The 16,913-nt window shown below is 36.3% G+C and overlaps 1 protein-coding gene across 7 annotated transcripts in view; it reads left to right on the forward strand.

Annotated features, from left to right (window-relative positions):
- The window catches only part of EPHA6 (EPH receptor A6), a 955,687-nt gene that overhangs the window by 328,499 nt on the left and 610,275 nt on the right, over window positions 1-16,913 (forward strand). The window contains exon 4 of one of the 7 annotated variants that reach the window (XM_014344307.4): window positions 809-1,054. The exons of the other annotated variants lie outside the window; for them this stretch is intronic. Within the exon in view, the coding sequence (XP_014199793.3) occupies window positions 809-819 (11 nt within the window). The 3' untranslated portion in view covers window positions 820-1,054. Of the gene's footprint in view, window positions 1-808; window positions 1,055-16,913 lie in introns of those variants that run through there. 7 annotated transcript variants of the gene reach the window in all.

Consider the following 16,913-nt stretch of genomic DNA (forward strand, 5'->3'; position numbering starts at 1 on the left):
TCGGCCTCCCAAAGTGCTGGGATTACAGGCGTGAGCCACCGCGCCCGGCTATTATCATTTTAAGTACAAACTTATTTTTAGGTATGATATGCCTAATTTTTAAAGAGTTCCATAATAATTATGTGTATTTAAGATTAATATGCTTTCTTTCACCTGACATTTGGTCAATTTTGTTAATTTCTTTATTAAAAAGTTTAAAAATATATTTGGAAAACAGATTGTAGAATTTAATGATATTACATATACATACATTCATATATATTTAAAGGTGTATTATAAAAATAACATGGAATGTTGTCATTTACATATTATCATATGCAAATCAAAAAATGAAATTATAAAAATGTAAACTATGCACCACAAAAAGATAAAATATCTCCTGAATATAATTTTTTTGAAGACCTGTGCAAAGTTAGAGGGAACACAACCTACAGAAGACCACACTCACTTCTGATACCAGTTGCAAGTTGGAGATTTCGAAAGCCATTCTCAGGTTCATAGACTTACTAGGATTCACAGGATTCTCTGAAAGCTATTATACTCATGGTTATAGTTTACTACAGCTAAAGGATACAGATTAAAATCAGACAAGAGAATAAATGTATAAGATAGTATTATGAAGTGAATATTTGTTCCCCACATAATCATATTTTGAAATCCTAATTCCTGGTGTTATTTGGATGGTATTAGGATGTGTGGCTTTTGGGAGATAATTAGGTCATAGGGTTAGAGCCCTCATGAATGGGATTATAAGTGTATTTATAAAAGAAACCCCAGAGAGTTATTTTGCTTTCTTTTCACCATGTAGGGGTAGAATGAGAAGATGATAGCCATCTAGAAACCAGGAAGAGTGCCCTCACCAGACATCAAATCTGCCAGCATCTTGATCTTGTATTTCCCAGCCTCCAGAAGTGTGAGAAATATATTTGTTATTTAAGCCACCCAGTCTATGGTATTCTGTTATAGCAGCCTGAACTGACTAAGATGGATAGAGTCCAGTAGAGTTCCAAATGTGGAGCTTCCACTTGTTTTCTCCCCATGAACTTATGACAGCATAACTTTCCCAGCATCAGTGGGTGACAGTATACTCATGAGTATTGCCAACTAAGGGAGCTCACCCAAGTTCAGTGTCCAGAGTTTTCACTGTGGCTCCATCACATAGGTGTGATTGATTTTCCCTGTGACTGATCTTGGTCTCCAGCACTTCCAGGTGTATTGGTGACCCAAAGCCCACCCTAAATTATACTGTTGGCATGGCTCAGAGCCCCTCTCCTAAATCACATTGTAAGTGTCTGGCTGATCCAAGAACACCAAAGATATTCCTATCATGCATGACATTACAAGGACTAAGAGATTACCTCCCAGAAGCCAAGGGCAAAGGTCAGATCATATTTTGGATAAGGTTAAATTCTTTACTACGTAGGACCTAATGAGTGTGTGGCCAAGTTCTTTCTGTTTTGCTTTTTAAAACGGTCAGTTATATCTCAAATTATCTATGAAATAAGGAGAAAAGCTACTACAGTATTCACAGCTCAGAACAAAACACAACTCTGATATTTTAGTTTATTAATAGAATAAATTCATAGATTCATCCTTTTTTCTTCATAAATATTTTTAATTATGATATATATACATTATATGTATTATATATAATATATATGAAAAACAGATTTTGTCAGGATACTAGAAACTCTCTCTAGAAAGGTTTTAAGCTCTATTAATTTAACTTACTGAATTCTATGAATTTAACTCCCATCCTTGAGAAAAGTCCAGAAGTGTTACATTCTGACTTACAGTTCATTCTTGTAGGAAGTCAACATTTCCTTCCTAAGTTATGATGAGCTTTGGTGTAGATGCAATAAAGTAATTATTCTTTCTGTTTGTGTTGAGAAGATGTAATATAACAAAAAAATCCTGTTCTAGTTAAAAAATTGATCTTCAGACTAAATTAAACCACAGAGACCTGCCATGAATACAGTGATTATTTGAGAGGAATTTTCACTACCACCTCCTAAGTCAGGCCATCTCTATTGGGAGACAATTCTCTATTGATAATGTTTCTATATATCATCTAAGTTTCCTTTGTTTCAGGCTTTTTTGAAGACGTTTGTATAGCTAACAGCCTTTTACAATAGAGATAGTGTCTTCCTGTAGAGTAAAGGACATGTTTGCTTACAGTACAGTAAAATAAAATCAATGTCTTACTCTGCAGCAACGTTTAGGCTACCTTACCTTTTTAACCTAGCTTTGACCTGTTACAAAAGATTCTAATTCTGCAAGCTCAGGGTTCCGCCCCTGTTCCTCAGTCCACTAAGTATGCACCTGTCTCTGTGGTAATTGGGACTTGGGAAAACAACGTGGGTGCTGATACTCTGGTTGCCTTTATAACTGTGAGTAATGAAGTTATTTGTCTCTGATCCAGGGATCTCATGTCTTCTCCCAATGTTCATGAGACTACAATAGCCTAATACGTAAGCTTGAAAGCAGTATAAATCTCAGTTCCTTCACAGTTCTTGGTGCTCACCTCCCTTTTCCTTATTTGTATAAAGTGTTTTCTTTTTAGCTTCTCCTCCTCTAATTTCTAATCTCTTTAATTCTTCATAATATGCCACTGTCTGGTTATTCGTTCTAATGTTCACTTCTGAGCCAAATCTCATGACTACCAACTTTTTATTGGTTAAAGTTTAAACTTTAATTAATTCACTAATTCACTCATTTATCAGATTTTTTAAAGTATTTACTATTTACTACTTAGGCACTTGAGATAAATGGTGAAGAAATTAGTCATGGAATACTACATAGAAGTCTCCAGTATTGGCTTTCTGTACATTCCTTGTCTCATCTTATACTATTGTCATCAAAGAACCTATGCCCCAGCAAACTTGATTGAGCCTGGAAATAGGCCCTGTTATTCTCCAAGCCTGTACTTTTATCTATTCCTAAAATACTCTGCTTCTGGATCTCCATCAATTAAAAATGAGTCTATGCATTATAGCTTCATTTTAAGTATGATTTCTTTGTAGTTTTTCCTTTTTAACTCCACTTAGAAGTGATCTTTTGTCTCCTTTCATATGATACTCACATATATTGTAATCATTGAATGCATTCCTTAATTCTGTACCAAACAATGGCAATTTGAGGAAATATAAAATATTTTGCATAATTTTTTATGTTTTACAGTGCCTTATACATAGTAGGTAATCAATAAAACTAGAATAAGACAGTAAATACAGATATGAGAAGCACCCAAAACCAAGCCAAGTCAACCAAATGCAATTGATAGAGTTTCTTTCTTCCTTCAGAGCTGGCCATTTGAGCATCAGCACACACCATCAACATAAGGTCTGATGGTCTGAGTTTAACACTATCTGGGTCTTAGTGGCCCCATTTTTAATAACTAGGTAAAGATTATAATTATATTTTGTGCCTTACTGTGAGATGCTTCAGAGTTCCTGACAAATAATAAATAACCTGAAACATAAATCTAGACTATGAAATTATTATTACATGAAAATTTAATGCTAAAAATAAAATAATTATTTCATTTTCACTTTAATACAATAAATCTAACTTTGTGGCATCATGAAAATTTCTATAATTTATACTGGTAATAATATATGATTATATTATTTTAAATCAGTATTAAGTATGCATCATAGTAATTATATAGTACTTTTATATAATCATATTTAGCATTTTTATTAATAAATGGAATTTATTGAGTGCTTATTATGTGTCATGCATTCTGCTTAATGGTTTACATACAGTAACTTCAAGAGGTAGATATTATTATTTCCATGTGTGATGTGGGAAGAGAAATTAAAGTCAAGAAATGTTACGTAACATGCCTGGGGACATAAGTAACCTTTAAAATTAATGGCCATAATGACTGAGGAACGGGATGCCAAAAATCAGGCTTTAGTTGGAGATTATACTCCTGTACAAAGTTTGTGTTTCACTAAGTGCAATGTCTGACAAGAAGAGCAGAGAAAAGTTATACTAATACATTGTTTAGGGTTGTTTCTCCCAAGGATTTTAGAATCAGGGAATAAAAATAATAATAGAGTTTATATTAACAGGTGGAGATAAAATTCACTTCTGCAACAGCTCTGTCCCTTTAGCATTTTATAATAAAAATTATTTATGTGAAAAAGTTGATAACAGTAAAAGCATTGCAAGTATAAACTAATATTATTATTAATAAATAATATATATTAAATATTTTATATTAGTAATTTTAGATACTTGAAAAGAAAGGAAAATATTATAGAACTAACACTAAAATGCATAGAGGAGCAAAATTAAATTATTGTCATTATCTCTGGTTTCTACTAAGGGAAGATTCTGTGTGTTCAATAATATGCAGAATTAGACTTTCCATCTTGCTTTGACCGAGGATTCAGCATTTACTTAATACTTATTATCCTTTACTTCAGTTTGGCTGCACAACTAAAGGATTCTTAAAGCCAACAATGAGAATGGTCTTAATGATTACTTCTTTTCATTGCCCATTTTTGTTCTTCTACAGTAAGAGGGCAATAAGAAGGAAAGCCAACTCAATGTCTTTTTTCTTCTCATGTGAGACAAAACAGGGAATTCTAGGATTGATAATTAAAGCCATCCCTGAGCAGCATTTTCTTTAATTACTCTTATCCTATGAATTCTCTTCTATTAAAACATTATCTGCCTTGTATTTCATCATGCTATCATGATGCTTTCCTGGTGGCTTTAGAGTTGTACTAGTTAAAAGGGTCATTATCATCTAATAATCATTCTGAGAACCTAAATAGGCACAGGTAATAAAGGGTCACCTCTGTTATACCTAGTAAAAATGTTAAACTAGTGAACTCCAGCATACAAAAAGAAAGACTGAGTTTAATTAATATATTGTATATATTGTGTACCTATAACTCTGTCAGTTAGACAGCTGGTTTAAATATCTCTTATGTACACTGTTCTTCATGGAAAGTCAATGCTTATAACTTCTGATAAGATCAACATCAATATATAGCTTTGGTATATCACAAATTTTTTCAAAGTGCTTGAGAAGCATTAAATAACTGATTAGAAATGTAATTCTGGTCCATCAAATTATGATTTGATAATAGTTTAACCAAAAAAAATCCATTCCTTCCATTTTACCCACTATAATGAAATTACTCCTTGTCATCATTCAGCCTTGTATTTTCAAAATGGTTATTAATATAAAAGCAAAGTGATGCCTTTGAAACGTTTTCTGAACACAACATGAATCACTTTCTAAAAAATTACAATATGCATATTTTAAATAAGTAATCTACATAGGATCCAACTTTCAAGCGTAATTGGTATTTGATAAATGTTTGTTGAATACAAATCTCAGTAATAGAGCTCCAGGGACTAAAAAAACATAGTTACCTAACATTTTTTTCCTTAAAACTTCTGGGAATAATTGATATCTAATAAAATGTTATTTATTTACATCTAAATGTAATTGATTGTGCCATGTGGAATTTCATTAGATTGTATGGACCCTTCCTACTATGAGAGCAACTTTTATATGAAGCAATACTGCATGTGATCAAAATTAAACTTCCACTCCTGGCCCCATCAGAAATTCCAATATGGTCAATTACAGTGAACACTGATACTTCCTAAAAATATGGCAAACTTCGGCTGGGTGCAGTGGCTCGCTCCTATAATCCCAGCACTTTGGGAGGCTGAGGCAGGAGGATCACCTGATGTCAGGAGTTCGAAACCAGCCTGCCCAACATGGCGAAATCCCATCTCTACTGAAAATACAAAATTAGCCCAGTGTGGTGGTGTAATCCCAGCTACTCAAGAGGCTGAGGCAGGAGAATCACTCAAATCCAGTAGATGGAGGTTGCAGCGAGCCAAGATCATGCCATTGCACCCCAGCCTGGGCAACAAGAGCTAAACACTGTCTCAAAAAAAAAAAAAAAAAATATCAGTCTTTGATGGAAACTATTAGGGCACTGATACATCCAAATTTTCATATATTGGGAAGATATGTCTCATCTTTTTCTTTAAACAATAATTAATGAATTTTTATTTTCATTTTCTTCCCCTATGTATATTTCTACTATGTACCCTTTAAAATTTGTTTATTTTCTTTTTAAATTGGCAAATAATAATTATATATACTTGTGAGGTACAAAGTGATGTTTTGGTATATTTCCACATTATGAAATGATTAAATCAAGTTCATTAACATATCCATCACCTCACATAATTACCATATTTTTATGATTCAAACATTTCAAATCTCTCTTGGAAATGCTATAATAGACATTACATTATTAGTAACTGTAGTCCCTGTGCTGTGCAAGAGATCTCAAAAATGTATTCCCTGTGTCTGAAACTTTGTACCCTTTGTCCAGCATTTTCCCCTTCCTCCACCTTTAAAAACATTTTATTGCTTGTGTAATAATGCTATAACATTTATAGTACAACATTGACTACTATTATGCATCTGTTTACTCAGATTTTGTGAACATTTAACTCGCTCTATTTTTTTGAAAAGGCTGGTTACACCTTCAAAGACAACCCTCATTTGTGCCCTCTAGACTGTCTGTTCAAGACACAGTGATGAAATTATATCAGATGAAAGATGCCAGAGCCATCTCAATTAGTTTAATTGACTAAAATATGCATACTTTATTCACATTTTAGACCACATTCATCTGAATATATAAATTAGATGGTTATGTAAAGAAACCAACCTAGCTGTTTATATGACTTAGGTAAAATAAAGATTATATTGTATCACAGTTTTCTATACATTTTCTAGGGAATTCCAACACTTTGAAGCTTCTATATTATGTGGGGTTTTTTTTGCAATAGCTAAGAGATAATTAGAAGATCAATTTTTTTCTTATCTTAAAAATAGAATATGTAAACATTAAGTAATTATTCTTTTAAAATGTCAAGAAAGGCAATATTGAGGAAAGAAAAGAAAATTTCAACATTTAATGTTCTATTTTACAATACTAAATGAGGTTCTCTTTTCTGTTAGAGTGAAAGAACCTCAGACCAAAACCCCTCAAAAAATGGATTCTGTTCTTTTGCCGTAGCTGTACAGAATCTTCCAGAAGTCATTCAGTTTCTCTGAGACCCATCCTAATCATTGAAAAAGAGTACAGTTATGCTCTTCCCAAATACCTGAATGTTTGTCAGTACACTTCGTGACAAATAATGAATATTGCTAAATACAAAAATATGGTAATTCTGTGTATTAGTTTGTTGCAGTTGCATAACAGATAATCACCAATTTAGCAACTTGAAATACAAATTTATTAAACCACAGTCTTTTTACCCCACATCCAGGTTGACTTGACTGACATCATTGTTCTGAGTTTTATAAGGCTGAAACTTAAGTGTCATCTGTCTTGGGTTTTACTAGGAAGCTCTGGGGAGAATCTGCTTCCAAGCTCATTTGAGTTGTTGGTAGAATTACTTCCCTGTGGTTGTAGGAATGAGGTCCTGTGAACCTGCTGGCTGTCATCCAGGGACCAATTTTAGCTCCTCGAGGACTCCCAGGCCCTTGCATGTGGGTTCCTACATCTCAGAGCCAGCAACACCACACATATCCTTTTCAAACTTGGAGTTTCTCAACTGCCCCTGCAGCCACCTCTCCTTTCAAGAGGTAGATGAAGCCACCTCTTCTACTCCATCTCTCTTCTGCTTCTGGTTAGAAACAGCTCTCTGCTCATAAGGGCTCGTGTGAATAGACTAGGCCAACCAAGATGGATAATCCAGAATAATCTCCCTATATTAAGGTCTGTAACCTTAATTATATCTGCAAAGTCCCTTTTGCCATATAAGGTAATGTTTTCACAGGTTCCAACCTCATACCATAATACAAATGTGAAGTTATTTTATCAGCTCTGTAAATGGATATAGAAGAATGAGCTTGGAAAATTTAAATAATACTGGTCAGAGTCAAGGGAGTGTTCATGTTAAGACTGGAGTGACTAAATAGTCTTTTAAATCAGATGTGGGTTTGATCCAGAATCTGATCAGAATGCAGGAAGGAAAGGGACCTGTGTGGTAAATGGCCATACCTGAAGCAGATTTCATATTGAAGAATAATTATTAAAATTTTAGATACAAATAAATATACTTAACAAAATTTCTCCAAAAATGTAATTTAATAAAATCAATGTTAGGCAGATTAATATGAATGTGCTATATCTTATCTGTAATAATTTACCTTGATTAACAGAGCTATTGATCTCAATTTAAAACAACCCTGATTAGATTGGTCAGTAGATTGTTTAGTGCAGAATATCAGAGATACAATGAAAAAAATATTAATAAAATTTATTCATTAGCAGATAAATGTTATAGCTGAAACTACATTTATGCAGTTATGACACAGGCAAATTTGCTTCCATATAGTTTTTAGTTGCTCTGGCATTAACATAAATGCTGTATGCTTGATATTTTAAGTTATATGATGGAGAAAAGGTCATCTGCACTTTTTACAATTTAAGAACATTGCTTGTTTTACTCTTAACCTCTTTTTAATGTCAGTTTAATATTTTCTTCTATTTGAGGAAGGGACTAAATAGGGGGCCATTTCAATATAGGTATTCCAGTGTTTGAAAATGTATCCCTATTCTCAAACACATTTGAAATATACTTTTTTGGTTAAAGGTGAAGAATTTATATTAAATGAAAAAATTAGTAATTGAATTTAAGAAGAAAACCAACTATGTGGTTATTATTTAGCACAGCAACTTTTAGAGTTACCACCATTCTTGCTTAAGAAGTACAGTTTCATATTGAAGAAGAGTAGAGCTTATTTTTGAGGTATAAAAAGTCATATATCTGTTGTAGGGGATCTGAATGCCTCAGCATCTGTGAAGTAACCTTTAATTTATAGAGAAAGGATTAAGTTTTAGTGTTTTCATGAAGTGCTTCAATCTTAGTAAGTTTAACTTTATTTTGTCACAAACATGTCACCATGAAGATTAAGAAGTTTGTTTTATTGTTATCCTGAGCATTTGTCCTTATGAAATAACTTATATTCTTATTAAAGTTTCCAAATGTTGGGAAATAGTACATTCTATTGCTTCCAGATATTATCTGTTTTAAGCACTATTATATAATGAATTTCCAGAGGTTATTTTTGTGGTTATTGTTTTCTTTTGGTATAATTTGCTAGAAGAGTCAATATATACCTGAAATAATATTTCTACTTAGCAGTACACATAAATATTCAATTGTGTATTTCAACCCCTAAATTTCCTAAGTCCATGTTTAATATACCTTCTGTTGAGAGAGAGAGACAGAGACAGAGACACAGACAGAGAGTGATTATAATATATTGATTGGCTCATGTAATTACGGAGGCTGAGAAATGTAAAATCTGCAGTCAGCAAGCTGGAGACCCAGGACAGCCTATAGTGTAAATTCCAGTGTGAAAGCCAGAAGGCTCAAGACCCAAGAGGAGCTGATATTTCAGTCTGAGCCCAAAGATGAGAAAAGACCGGTGTCCCAGCTCAATCAGTAAGGCAGGAGGAGTTCCTTCTTACTCAGACTTTTTGTTGGTTCAGATCTTCAATTGATTAGATCACCGCACCTACATTAGGGAGGGGTATCTTTACTCAGTCTACTGATTCAAATGTTTATCTCATCGAGAAACACTTTCACAAACACACCCAGATTAATATTTGGTCAAATGTCTAGGTATTCCATGGCTCAGTCAAGTTGACACAAAAAATTAATCATCACAAATCTACCCCTTGTCAACTTGGCATCCATATGCATCTCTCTAAACCATACTTCTCCAAAAAAAGACAATAACAAGGTCATGTTTCCTCCTAACATGTTACAGTTATCCTGTGTACAACCAAAAACACACTAATATGTTAGAAGTGGAGATAAAGTCCTGGAATGATGTTAACTCTTCTCCTTGATGTCATGTAACTTACACAATATAAGGTAAAGTTAACACATCTTACTTTACATGATAAGGGAGTAGGGGAGGGAAGAAAATGAAAATATTTGCTTTATCCATCTGTCTGTACACACACACACACAGACACACACACAAATTTATTACAAAATAAGGTGAAAACACTCATGACAACTAGTCCTCATTTCTCTGTAACTGGCCACATGGCCATAGCTGGTATTTACAACTACCTTCTTCTATTACCTATTCTGTACTCCCTTTGTCTTTAGCAGGCACCTCAAGTGGTCATGGTTCTTTACAAGTGTCAGTCGAGAAAAATGATGAGACAAGTCTTAATCATTTTAGGAGATTTATTTGCCAAAGTTAAGGATGGGCACCAGGGAGACAGGTCTATGCCTTTTTCTGGAGATGATTTTGAAGGCTCCAAATTTAAAGGGGAAAGGGTGGGATATTGAGAAGTACACAATTTTCATGTAAGAAGAGGGTAGGGAAAAATAGTCATTTATGTCTTTGTCTGGCTCAGTGAATCTGCATTTTTTACATAAGATGACATAAACTAATGGAGTAGAGGAAAATGCAGGGAATCTGCATTTTACATAAGATAACATAGACAAATTGGACCAGGGGAACAATCAGATATGCATTTGTGTATGGTGGGCTGGAGGTGACTGCACCTCTAAAGATAAGCTATCAGTTTGCATTGCCATGGTGAAATTTTAACAGCTCACTAGGAATTTCTTTGTGGGCAAAATATGGGGGAGGCATGTAGCTTTTTATGTTGTAGCCATCTTATTTAGGAATTAAAAGGGGGAGGCAGGTTTGTGTGACCCAGTTCCAAGCTTGACTTTTCCCTTTGGCTAAATGAGTTTGGGGTCCCAAAATTTAATTTCCTTTCACACATGGTAGGGTGATACACACCTTCATTCATGAACTGCCTGGACCATTATTAGCCCTGCCTGGATTAGGTTAATGTTGTTTTCTAATGAACTTAATCACAGGTCATGGTAATACTAAGAGACACCCTAAAGAATCTCCTGTATTCTAGATATACATTTCCTTACCTTCATTGTGGAGTAGTGTTTCAGTTTTCTCTTGGTAGTCAGGATCAATCCCTCCAGCCAGCACAATAACTCACTTATTTTTTGAGCCAGAGGCATGAGAAGCACAAAGTGGCCAGGTGGTAGTCTTAACTTCCAGTTCAATGGAATCATCATTACGTATGTTGGTGGAAGTATTCCTGTCTTTGGAATTAAGACCGCTAGGCCAGAAGAACATAAGGTTGCAGGAACCAGAAACAAATATTTTCCTGCTGGGTCACTGGGAAAATAGTGAGTGGTGCTACTTCTATTTTCATCCCTTGATTCCTAGGCCTGTGAATTATGGCTGCTGGAGAAGCCATACCTTATATTGGATGCTGATTCAGAATATATACAGCCTCTGGAAAACCTTCCCCAACCCTGTAAGATATTGCTACCTTGCTGGCACTGTAACTGGGTCTTCAATATGCCCTGCCACTATTCTGTCAAGCCAGCTGCCTCTGGATGATGGGGAACATGTTAAGACCAGTGAATTTCCTGAGCATAGACCCATTGCCATACCTCCTTTGCTGAGTGAGTTTTTGGTCAGAAGCAATGCTGTGTAGAACACTATGATGGTGGATGAGGCATTCTGTAAATCCACAGAAGTTTTGGCGGAAGTATTGCATGTAAGGAATGCAAATATGTATCTACGGTGTGTTATTCCTGTGAGAACAAAATTCTTCCTCTTCTATGATAGAAGTGATTCAATGTAATCAACCTGACACCAGGTAACTAGCTGATCACCCTGAGGAATGGTGCCATATTGGGGACTCAGTGTTTGTCTCAACTGCTGGAATATTGGGAACTCAAAGGTGACGATAGCCAAGTATGCTTTGGTGAATAGAAGTCCATGTTGTTGAATCCATGTATAACCTCCATCCTGCCATCGTGGTCGCTTTGTTCTTGAGCTCATTGGGTAATGACAAGGTGGCCGGGAAAAAAGTCTGACTGGTATCTACAGAACAGGTCATCCTATCCACTTGATTATTAAAATCCTCCTCTGTGAAGGTCATTCTTTGGTGTGCATTCACCTGGACACAAATATCTTCACTTTTTTTTCTTTTTTTAGACAGAATCTCGCTCTGTCACCCAGTGCAGTGCAGCAGAGTGATCTCGGGTCACTACAATCTCCGCCTCCGGGGTTTAAGCGATTCTCCTGCCTCAGCCTCCCGAGTAGCTGGGATTACAGGTGCCCCCCACCATGCCTGGCTAATTTTTTTTTTATTTTTAGTAGAGACAGGGTTTCATCATGTTGGCCAGGCTGGTTTCGAACTCCTGACCTCAAGTGATCTGCCTGTCTCAGCCTCCCAAAGTGCTAGGATTACAGGCATGAGCCCCCACATCCGGCCTATCTTTACATATTTTTACCCATTCAGAGAGGTCTATCCGCATGCATCTTCCTTAGATTTCCCTGTCACCAATTTCCCTGTTATCTTCCTTCCAAGTTCCTAATCGTCTAGCCACCATTGGCTATAGCCCATGCATTGTGCTACAGAATTGCAAGTCTGGTCATTTCTCCTTTCCAGCAAAGTGAATAATCAGGTTCACTGCCCAGAGTTCTGCTCACTGAGAGGATTCCCCTTCACCAGTGTTTCAGGGCTGTTTCAGAAAGGAGCTCTAGTTCTGTAGCTGTCTACTTTTGAGTGGTGCCTGCATACAGGACCATCTATAAATCAGGTACCAGGCTTTTCTTTTGTTTCAACCAAATGTAGGGACTCCCTGCCCATGAGGCCATAGGTGCAGACAGGAGACAGAAGGCCATGGAGCAGGAGTGGGGATCATGGGTATTTGAGCTGTTTCTTTATGGAACTTACTTATGCATTCAGGGCCTGCTTGGGCTGGATAACATATTTACTACTTCCATTTGATGATGGAGTGTTGTTTGCATGCCCAACTTTATGGCTTCATAGGTTAGTTAACACCAAGTTTATTATGAGCATCTCAAATTGCATGGTAACTTGGTGGCCTGTGTTTAAGTGTTCGGTCTCTACTAAGTCCCAACATTAGGCCAAAAGCTGTTTCTCAAAGGGGACTAATTATTTTTAGATGATGCAATGGTTTTGCTCTAAAATCCAAAGGGCCTGTACTACAGACCTGTAGGGACCTGTTCTACCCTTCACCTGTAGGAACTTGCCAAAGGCTCTAAACAGCTTCCACTACCACTACCACTGACACTTTAAGCACCATTGGATCTGCTTAATTGTATGGCTCATAGTGGAAGAGCAGCTTGCACAGCAATCTGGATCTGTTGTAGAGTCTTCTCTTATTCTTGGCTCCACTCAAAATTAGTGTTTTTCTGGTCACTTGGTAAATGGGTGAGAGTAACACAAATGAGGAGTATGTTGTCTTCAAAATCCAAAGAAGCCCACAAGGCGCTGTGCCTTTTTTTCTTTTTCCTGGCGGCAGGAGAGGTCAGATGCAACAACGTACCCTTCACCTTAGAAGGGATATCTTGATATGCTCTAAACCACTGGCAGAAAAAAAAAGGCCCCTGAATTTTTGTCATATTTATTTATCACTCTGACACAGAAATGTCTTACCAATAAGTCTAAAGTAGTTGCTACTTCTTGCTCACTAGGTCCAATGAGCATAGTGTCATCAATGTAATGGACCAATGTGGTATGTTGTGGAAAGGAATTAAATCCTTGTGAACTAAATTATTACATAAGGCTGGAGAGATGATGTATCTCTGCAGTAGGACAGTGAAGGTATATTGCTAGCTTTGCCAGCTGAAAGCACATTGCTTCTGGTGGCCTTTATTGATAGGGATTTAGACAAAGGCATTTGACAAATCAATAGCTGCATATCAGGTACAAAATGAAACCACATCTGCAGCAGCTGCAATTGGAGTCACTACCTGAATAAGCATATGATAATCTACTGTCGTTCTCTAGGATCTGTCTCTCTCTTGCACAGGTCAAATAGTCAAGTTGGTTGCAGATGTGGTTGGAATCACCATTCCTCCATCTTTCAAATTCTCAGTGATGGCACTGACTGCTGCAGTCCCTCTGGGAATGTAGTATTGCTTCTGGTTTACAATTTTCCTAGGTAGAGACAATTCTAGTACCTTCCATTTGCCCTTTCCCAATGTAATAGATCTCACTCAACAGATAAGGGAACTACTGGGATTCTGCCACCAGCTGAGTATATCTGTTGCAATTATGTATTCCTGAACTGGGGAAATAACCAAAGGATGGGATCAGGGATCCAGTGGACCAACTATGGGACAAAACTGAGCAAGAACTCTATTTGCTGATATCCATAAGCCCCTACTCTAACTGGTAGACCATAGCTGTGTGGTCTCCTGGAATTAGTATCAATTCAAAGCCAGTATCCAGTAGTCCCTGGAAGATCGGATTATTCATTTTTCCCAATGCACTCTTACCCTGGTAAAAAGATAGAGATGCCTTTCAGGAAGGGTGAGAGAAAGATTAACAGTGTAAATTTTTGGCAGCGTTTTGAGGTCCTTCCTCAAGGGTACCCAGCCTCCCCTCATTTAAGGTGTTCTGGGTCTATTTACTGGCTCAAGTCTGGGAATTGATTGAGAGAGCATGACTCTCTGTTTATATGATTCAGGCTTGACTTCTGTTCACTTGACTTGGAACTTAGTGTTAGATATCTATTTTACTTTTAGAAACACTATCAACTAGCCAATGTCATAGTCCTTCTCGACTCAGATTATCTTGATGGCTGCTTCAATTCTGCTGTGCATTATCATAACCCTTCCCACTTTGCCTTTGGTGGTTGAGTGCTGTGTATCAGCCCCTGCTGCCCTGGGACTGATTACTTCCATTGCATTCAGGTTTCCTAATTCAGTAGCCACAGTTTCCACTGTAAGGTCTGGCTTACAGATAAGTGAAATCAAAGAGCTTTGAAAGATGCTGGGACTCCCCTCACATATTTACTTTTCAAATTATTTATGAAAGGTATGTCTTCTGGACTCTCCCATTGTGGGTTCTACTGAAATGACATTAAGACTTAAATGACAAATTCACTCTAATATTCCAATTTCTCTAAGTTTTTAAATCATCTTCTGTCCATTAAACCAAGGCAGGTCTGGCATTTCCAACTCACTCATGATGGGTCATCTTTTGATCCATATTTCAACCAACTAAGCAAACAAACCATTAGCAAACAAACCTTTTCCAGCTCCCCAAACGACAAAATTTAGTGCAAAATCTCTGCTTATTGAGCTCATATCAACATATTCAGCTTGACTTAACTTTATATTCAAAATTATATTATACTCTTACTATTCACTCCCACACATGTTTCCAGAATTTCTGTCTTTATACATTTAGAAAACTCAGTAGGTCTTTTGGAATATAGGACACCTCCTTAGGAGTCACAATTTGTACCTTGTCTAGTTATAGGTCTAGAAGTAAAGAGGGATAGTGGTGATGGGTCCTGAGGAGGCTCGGCATAAACTTGCAAGGCAGCTATCCCATAGGAGACCATTACAGTCTCCACAGGCAGTGTAAGGCTAATTCCCTGAGATGGGGATGGAGAGGCAGCTTTCATGCCAGGGAGGCATCTGCCACTGGCAAAGAAGACTCATCAGAATTTAAGAACTCAGTGACCTTGGCTGCATCAGGCCGTTCCCACATGGCCCCAATTTACAGAATTCTATTTCTTCCCAGTCAGTGCCCTCACTGTAACAGTAGACGCCCTGAAAAAGCTGGGAGTATACTTGTATTATCATTAAGCCAGTTGAAGGAAGATATTCTGCATTTGATTTTTAACAATTTCAATTCTGCAGCTACTGGAAATAAAAGTCTTCTTGTGGGTACACACAGATGCCTTCAGGTTATTTTTGTGGTGCATAAACCAGGAATTCCAATTCTTGAGCTTTTCTTTCTCCACTTCTTCCAGTGACAATAGGAGGTAACTAGCCAATCTCATTATATCTGTTCATATATATTTGACATACATGTCCAAAAATATCCTATACACTTTCACTCAGATCCTTGCTTCTTTTAAGTAGTGGAATAGGAGTATCACATAGAGATATTTTGCATATTTGTATTGCCAGATTGTGCTAGGGACTATCTATCACTGCTCTCTTTGCTGTTGGAATAGTGTTATTAGCATCTTTAAATCTAATCCTATCATATTATTTGCCTCCACGTAACCACAGATGGCTAATTTGGTCATATATTCAGGCATTAGTAAATGGTTAAAATAATAGTATCTCTTACATATCTCATTTTATTTCTTACGTGTTTTATGTAGACTGTTGGATTTCTGAAAGTTTAAACCTCTCATGTTGCTTATTTTTCTCTCCTCTGCTACTTTTTAGTGTTATTATGTCCTTTAAAATTGCAAAAATAAGTAGAGGCTTGGTTTAAATATTATTTAAAATTGTGAATTGGAAATACTGAGTACTTCAGTATTACTCAGATATAACTGAGTAATTCAATTATATCTTCAAATAACTGGTGTTATTTGAAGCTGTATTATATTCACATGGCATATGTGGTTCCCAGTGGGCAAATGATATTTTGGGAGACAGTCTTTTTTTCATGATTAAGTCTTACTTTACTTTCTCTCTCTTCGCAACCAATTAATTGTCAGCTTTTATTGGCTCTGCTTTCATGATGTCACTTACTTATCTTTATTTCTACCACCAGCATCCTATTTGAGGGTCTTATTAACTCTTTCTGGAACTTTTATTTAATGGACTCTTTCTCTTTAATCATTTCTGCCACTGATCCATTCTGAGGCCAATTTAATACTGTAAGAACAGAATTCTTATCAATAATCTTTATTTCTCACCACTGCCAACTAAGTTGAATATGAAATACACAGCTTAATATGTAAGACCCTCCACATCAGGGCCTCATGCTACCATTTCAAACATTTTTGTTACTAGTCTTCTACATATAGAGGTAGAGAAAAACTGGTCACTTTAT

The sequence above is a fragment of the Pan paniscus genome, chromosome 2 (genome assembly GCF_029289425.2).
Source record: "Pan paniscus chromosome 2, NHGRI_mPanPan1-v2.0_pri, whole genome shotgun sequence".
Lineage (NCBI taxonomy): Eukaryota > Metazoa > Chordata > Mammalia > Primates > Hominidae > Pan > Pan paniscus.